Source organism: Carlito syrichta, unplaced genomic scaffold (assembly GCF_000164805.1).
Source record: "Carlito syrichta isolate Samal-C Ts95f unplaced genomic scaffold, Tarsius_syrichta-2.0.1 Scaffold303129, whole genome shotgun sequence".
NCBI classification, from domain to species: Eukaryota; Metazoa; Chordata; class Mammalia; order Primates; family Tarsiidae; genus Carlito; species Carlito syrichta.
Window position 1 is genome coordinate 420,976 of NW_007247225.1, and position 7,649 is coordinate 428,624.

General features: G+C 52.0%; 1 protein-coding gene across 2 annotated transcripts in view; it reads right to left on the bottom strand.

Annotated features, from left to right (window-relative positions):
* The window catches only part of POC1A (POC1 centriolar protein A), a 75,048-nt gene that overhangs the window by 54,374 nt on the left and 13,025 nt on the right, over nt 1-7,649 (bottom strand). For both annotated transcript variants that reach the window (XM_008057805.2, XM_008057804.1), the window contains exon 7: nt 4,537-4,670. In XM_008057805.2, coding sequence (XP_008055996.1) covers nt 4,537-4,670 — 134 coding nt within the window. The remainder of the gene's footprint in view (nt 1-4,536; nt 4,671-7,649) is intronic.

Consider the following 7,649-nt stretch of genomic DNA (forward strand, 5'->3'; position numbering starts at 1 on the left):
GGAACATGGTACCCTTTTCACCCTTCCACCCACCATATAAGAACAATGCTCGTCCCCTCTGGAGGATGCAGCATTAAAGTATCACCTTGGTAGCAGATAGCAGCTTTCCCCAGATGCCTTGATCTTGGACTTCCCAGCATCCAGAAATGTGCGAATTAAGTTTCTGCTCTTGATAAATTACCTTGTTTCAGGTATTTTGTTATCACAGCAAAAAACTGACTAAGACAACCTCCTAGCCTCACAGAGTAAGCCTGCCCAAGCAAAAGACCCCTCAAATGGGGGGTCAATGCAAAGTGGCCAATCATGTGCCAGAGAACCACTAAACTGCCCTCAAGCTCAGATCCCTTGCCCATGAGCTGCCCTCAACACCAGCACACAGGTCCTGCCCAGGGGCACGCTGGGTGATCCTGATCTTAGCCTGGCATTTGGCAAGTTTCTCCATACCGGTGCCCTCTGTGGCTTAGGAGACAAGTGAAAGGCACATCAGGATAACTCTTGCTCAATCCAGACAACAGAGTTTCAGCCCAAGAGCACTGCGCCCCCACCCTTTCCTCATGGCAGGGTACAGAAACACTTCCCCTGGCACCACAGGGTCCCTCTCTCCTGGTCGAGGTCTGCTCACCCAGCAGTAGTTCCCAGTGGCTGACCTTGCTGCTGGCCTCACCTCAGTCTATGCCATCTATTTTGCAGAGGTACAGAAATGGAAGCATGAGGGAGTTGCTGCTGCACTAGCTAAAAACTCAGTGACTCTTCCTCCCACAGCTCTCTCAGGCTACCCTGAGGACTGCCACAAACAGGTCCTCCCAGTGCAAACCAAAGTTTTATGGGGTTCCCTCCTGCTGGACCAGAATGGGGTCATGTAGCAACAAGGCTGGAACACAAGTAGCCATGAGGTCTGCTGGCATCCTACCCAGACCAGTGATCTAAAAACAAGAGTAACATATGTGGGAGCTAAAAAAGTGGATCTCGTGAAGATGGAGAGTAGGCTGTGGTTACCAGAGGCCAGGATGGGGAAGCGGGAGGAAGGAAAAAAAGAATATAAATGTATTCAGCATCACTGAACTGTATGCTTGGAAATGGTAAAGATGGTAAGTTATGTATGTATATGTTACCTCGATAAAATAAAATACAAGAAAAATAAAAGTGAAATCAACTCAAATTGTAAAAGCTATATGTGCGAGGCAAGTGAGTATGGTGGAAACGGCACAGATGCAGGTGCTTGTCCCAGCTCTGTCATTCTAAGAGGCAAGAGACCCTACAAGTCCAGATGGCTCTCAGTTTCACCACCTGGGCTCAAAAGTACTTTCCAATCCTCCATCTTCCATATCTGCAGGACAGAAGCCCAGGTGCCTAGGACCCACTCAGGAGCCCCAGGACCATTCAGGAATTCACACAATTCAGGATTTGCAGCTGTGCTCCATCAGGTACTTGACCACCTCCCATAACAGAATGTGGGAGCTCAAGTTACCAAAGAGCCCAGCTGCAGAATTTCCTGGAATTCGGAAGGGGCAGAGAATGTACTTCATGAGCAGGAGCCTAAGAAGACAATACACCTGCCACAAAGTGTCCAGGTGAAGCCCCTCAACCCACTTGTTAGCAGCCCCTTGTGACGTGACCCCCCCCAGCCAGGTCTTCATCAGTCATGAGCATCCTCCAAGCCAGCTGGGTGAAACACAGGCCCAGCCTCCAGGTATTTCTCCCCTTGGGATGGAGCAAAGCAGCCCTGCCCCTGGCTGTAGATCTCCACAAGCACTAGGTATTCAGTCCAGCTGGCGGGCCCTGTATTTTAACCAAATGTCCAAATTGAGGCTGCTCAATTGCACTATGCTCACTTAGGAAGCCAACATTAGCTGATTTTGAATCACCCCAAACCCAGGTGCAAAAGTAGGCTCAGCAGAAAGCCAGAGCCAACTCCAGCAGACTTGGGTCCAAGGGGTGGCAGCTTGGGGTACGATGAACAAGCTAGGTTTTGCTGGGGGTAAATAAGGCTTTCCCTTGGGCAGCTCTGCCCATGCATGCTCACACACAAGCACCCCTACATCAGCCCTGAGACTGGCTCTTCAATCACAATGCTGCTTCCATGCCATTAATAAGCACCCAAAAAGAAAGCCCTCTCAAAGCAGTGATCCCACACCACAGAAGGGCATGGGAATCAGGCCAGGTCTCTCCACATCGGGGACCTTTCACCTGTAGAAATTGTCACTGAGCTGCCACCACCAGCTGGAGAGCATGGTGAGAGAGAATCAGAAAGAGGCAAGGATTAAAACAAATGCAGGGATGGGGCAATATCAGGGTGATCCTGGGCAGCTTGTCTTCCTGAGTCAGTCTGCAGAATCCTGAACAAGCCAGGCCCAGGGGCTCCCACACACTGGCACCTGCAGTACCCCACAGTGGGGATGGGTGTCATGAGTATTCCAGGAGGAAGAGCCCCTAAAACCTGTAACAAACCAATCCGACATGGCGTATTTGATAGGGAGTTGGGAGGTTTGGGAGCAGAAAATAACCAGAGTCTCATACTCTGACTCCCACCTTCATCTGAGCTGTACCTGGGAGAGAGGCAAGGTCTACTTACCCTCCCCCAGCACTCCAAGTACTTCCTAAGACTCGGCCTTACTTTCCTGGTTTCCTAGCTTGTGTCACGCAGCCTGGGACTCTGTGGACCCCATGAGTCCTCCACTTCCCAAGTCATGAACCCCAGAGGGCAGAACCATGGCATCCATTTCCTATCCCTGGATCCCAGTCCAGTAAGCTGGGGAGCAAATGATAAACAAAGAGATGGCAAATGAACAGAGGGTGATGCACTTCTCTTTCTCCTCCCTTCCTCTGGGCACTGTGAGAGAGTGCCTTGAAGAAGAAATGGCCTAGCGATTCCGTGAGGTCGTTTCTCATTCTCCATCCCCCCAAACCATCAGCTGTCACCAGCCTAGTTCCTATATCTCTAGTTAACAGCAGACAAGCAACAGTACAAGGAGGAATGCCACGGTCCTCGTTCCACTTCTCAGAGACAACAATGTCAATAGGTTTTCCTCTATTTGTGAATGCTGCACCAGAACACTGGAATGACATTTTAGATCCCACATTCAAGTGCTCTCAGGTTAAGAGGAGAGGTCAGTTGCCTAAAGAACACTCACAAAAAGAGGTGATCACTTGATATGCATCTGCTTTAAGTTGTTTCTGAGTGTTGCTTTTTTCTTTTTGAGGGGAGCAGAAGAGGTAGCGGCATTCATGTGACTTTCAAATGTCCTTCTAGTTATAAGATCCCAAGTCAGTTACATGTGAATCTGAATAACTGACTTACCCAAGGGCCAGCAAAGGTGGCTCCCCAACAGGCGTACAGAGAGCCAACAGTCACCCCAGCCCAGCCCAGCCACACATACATCAGGATCTACTGGCCCAGGGAGAGCAGGCCCACTGGTCCTGCACACTGGATGTGTCTCTGACAGGGAAGACAAGCAGCCTGTAGACCCCAAGGAAGCAGAAGAAAAGGCCTATGTCCCCACGCCCTAGCCAGGCCAATGGCCCCCATGTGCCCTAACTCAAATAGCAGTGGGATCCCAAACAACAGTTCAGAAGGTTCTGAGCTAGACATCCCACAACTGGCTATTGGCCCAAGACATATGAGTACTCCCAGGGCTTTCCTCAGCCCCCAAGGTCCCATCCCCACTCTCTGTCCTGTCTGCCTCCTGCTGGCAGGCAGAGAAGGGGACAAACTTAAAATCTCTGGACTCCACACCCCTTATCCCAATTGGGAGTGGCGACTATGCCCCAACAGGAGACATTCTGATGACTGTTCTGCTCAGCAGGAGAGGGCTCAGCCCAACTTTCCAGTAGGGGTATGTGTAAAAGGCCCGAACCCAGACCAGCTGCTGGGGAAAGTTTCATGCAGCCCACTCCCCACAGCCAGCTCATAGTGGCCCCATGCTGGCCACTGCCCACCCAAGGAGACCAGGGCACCAGATGCCTTGAAGCTCACTCAGAGAGAAGGCCTCTGCTCCCTTGATTAAATTCCAGGAATTCTCAAACAACAAATGTGCAGGAGATTTCCTTCCTTTTGCCAGGCCTCTGCAGTGCACCTGTGGTCGTCTCAGTCTCTAGAAGCATCAATATCTGCCAGTCCCAGAACCCAAAGGAAACCCCAATGTTGACTCAGGGCTTAGGTTCCGTGGGCTCCAGTCTCTGAACCAAGGGATGCCCAAAGTCATTAGGGGACAGACTCCATTAAGCCCCCTGGGGGAGTTTGCCAACTATGCTCAGGTGTGCCTCCCCAGCCCCCCAACCCCACCCAATTTAACTCCCATACTCCCTCTCAGCTGCACCAGCCCCAAGCCCAAGTCACAGGGAAAGGCCTCCATCCAGCTGACTACAGGTCGTGTGAGTGGCAAGCCCATTTCTGCATCTTGCCCCACTGCCCAGGATGTGAGAGGACCCAGCAGACTCTAAGGGAAGACCACCCCAAGTAAACCTAGCCCCGCATGAACCTTAAGGTGGTGCCTCTACCCCACCCCACACTGCTCAGGACCAGGCTGACACCCTCACCTGATGCCCGTGGAGTGTATAGAGCAGCCGGCCCTCCATCAGGTCCAGAATCTTCAGGGTCGAGTCACTGGAGGCTGTGACCAGGTAGTTTCCGGATGGGTGGAAAGACAGGGCATTCACTGCTGCGCTGTGCACTGGGGGAAGGACATCAGTCAGGTGCTGGCTGGGAGGCACAGGAAACACAGCTGAAGCCCAAGATGGGCAATCAGGACCAATTGAGGTTCAGCACAGGCCTGATGGGGCTGGGCCACGGTGGTCATTGTTCAGAAAAGCTGTGAGGGGTCCAACAAGGACTTCCCAGAAGAGCAGCACAATCAAAGGACAGGAGATCTAACCAGAGTCAAGGGTGGGTAGTGGGAGATCCCAGCCAGGGGAAACAGATATGGCAAGTCAGGGACACCAAGTGATTCCTCCACCCTCTCCCACCACACCAAGCAGTCGAGCTGAGGCAGAACAGAGTGCTCAGACTTGATGTCTATTTGCCTTACATGCTGTCTCTTCTTCAATTTGGGAAACCAAAACCCTGGAAATGCCAATATAATACCACTGCCCTCCAGGAGAGGATGCGCACGGAGCAGGCAAGCAGAAGGCTGACACTCTCAGGAGATGGTCAGGCCTGGGTTCAGAACCCGCCTTCCATGGGCCCACCTTGTGACCTTGAGCAAACATCTTGACTGCACTAAGCCTCAGTTTCTCCATCTGTACCACAGCATTAACGTGTTGGGGGTTAAGCCCATGAGATCTTTGCAGAGTGAGTCCTTTCACCCTGGTGCCAGCACAAATGTCCCTCTCCTTTGACCCCTGTGTCCCATGCAACTCCAGGCCCTGTCGTTTTACTCACTTAACAGGTCAGCCCTATCCATGACTCTCTTTCCCCACCAACCAGCCCAAATCCCACCATCTGTTTTGGTGTCCCTTGCTCTCCAAGATTCAGCCACTCCAGCTCTGTCAACTCCCCCAGTTGTGGAACCTTTCTACCCCATGTTCCCTATGGGCCTCAGAGACTCCTGCCCTGCCTTTCCCCTGTCCTTAAAAGTTCACCACTCCGAGGTACCTCCTCCAGGAAGCCTCCCCTGAACTCACATCAGGGAACCCCTTTCATTTGTCCTTCCAAAGCACCACAAGCCTCCCATCAGTTCACTCTTCACATATATGTGCAGCTATCTGATTCTCATCTGGGTCTCTCATGAGCCCACGGGCTCCATCAGGCAGGGGCTGTGTTGAATCCCTGGCTTCCCCAGCTCAGTGCCTGGCATCGAACAAGACCCAGAAAATGGTTGGTAAGCAGGTGCTTAGGCTGGGTGTCCAGAAGTCTCAGCAAGTTACATAGCCCTCCCTCTAGGACAAGAACATGTTCTGGGTAGAGACCCAGGAGTCCACACAGAGCAAACTACCAGTCAATGCATGGACCTGCTACCTCACAGTCCCTAGGGCTGCAGCTTAAGGAAGACCCCAGTACCTTCCTTCTCATTACCATAGGCTGATGAAGGAAATCAATGGGACTAAAACAATCATGACCTGGCCAAGACAGAATTGCCACAAACATAAAGGCAAATTCAAAACCAACACCTCATCCTAGCACAGAGAGGCTACAGGAACCATTGCTGGCTGGTAAACACACTCACTACAAAACGGCCCTCACCAGAGCCCACAGGGTACATGGAGGCCCTCAGATGCCAGACCAGCTGACATACTGATGTGCTGGGGAGGAAGGATACATGTTCCTAAGCACACTGAGGGGAGACAGCCAAAGCTTTACATAACACGATATTTATATCTGAACAACACCCTCCAAGTGCCAGCAAATCCAGGAGGCAGCCTGGAGAGGGGCTGACAGGGTCTCTGTGCCAGTTCCTGGAGGCAGAACACAGAGACAACCCCCCTCCCCAGCCTGCACCAGGATGAAGGCCACCCCCATCCCTGTGGGATGAAGCTAGCAGAGGAGCAGCCAGGGGCAGGCAGGCGGAGCAGGGGAGGGTGTGCTCAGAGAGCCCAGGGCTTCCCCAGCACCACCATGCTGGCAAAGTCAGCCACACCAGAGCCTCCCAAGAATGCCAGGAATGCCAAAGGCTGGGACAGAAACACCTGGAAGAATTTACTCCAGAAGTCGGCTTGGCCTGGCAGTGGTGGTAGGAAAGAAACAGTCTAAGGAGGCTTCATCACAGGAAACTTTCCTGCATGATAGTCCCTGATGAAAGTTTGGCTGCCCCAAGAGGGGACGAGTCTCCCATCACAATGCCCTGAGCAGCAACTAAGAATAGTCCACTTTTCATCAAGTCCAAAGCTGTAGGCCTTCTTCTTCGTTTCATAGCAGGTATCAGTGATGACACACATTGCTATTTGGGTAGTAGCTGTCAGCTCCTGACTCTTATTCTGCCATCTCCATCCTGAAGAGGGAACTCCAACTCAGGGTCAGAGATATACCAACTTCTATAGGTCACCAGGAGCCGAGGGAGGGTGGGATAGGGTCACTATAGCCCCTGCCCACAAACACCAGAAGCTAGTCACAGCTTGTGGGCAGTAGGTGACCCAAGGAGAGACCTGAGTACCCACAATCCACTCTGTCCACATTGCTCTGGGCCCACTACCCAACAGGTTCCAAACTGGCCGAGGGATCCAGAGAAAGTCTGGGTGCTCAAGTAGGGGCAAGTACCCTTAGTGCCCAAGTACCTTTCTGGGGCAGAACATGCCAGGCCCCAGTCCCACATACTGTCACAAAGGAATCTACTGACTTCATCAAGGGTGGCTTCTTGTGATACAAAACCAGTGTTACCAGTGACACAGTGGCTCTGGGTTGCCAAGGGGCTTTGGATTCATACAACAAAGGTGCTCTGATACCAGCAGCAAAGGGCACCCAAAATACTACTCTCTGCAAGTGCTGTTGTCAAAGCCCATATGGGATGGTAGCAAAGAGCCAGAACAAGTGGGATAGCACACTGCATCCTAATCAACCCTTTCAGTCTCAAATACCAAGGAAAGGGTACAGGCCTGCCCTGCCAGTTGCACAGCTGCTTTAAAAACCTCCATGACTTGCCTGGGGCCAGGCAGGGGTATAGGAGTGTACTAAGGACTAGTGGACAGAGAATCTGGGACTGTGAGTTCTTTTTTTTTTT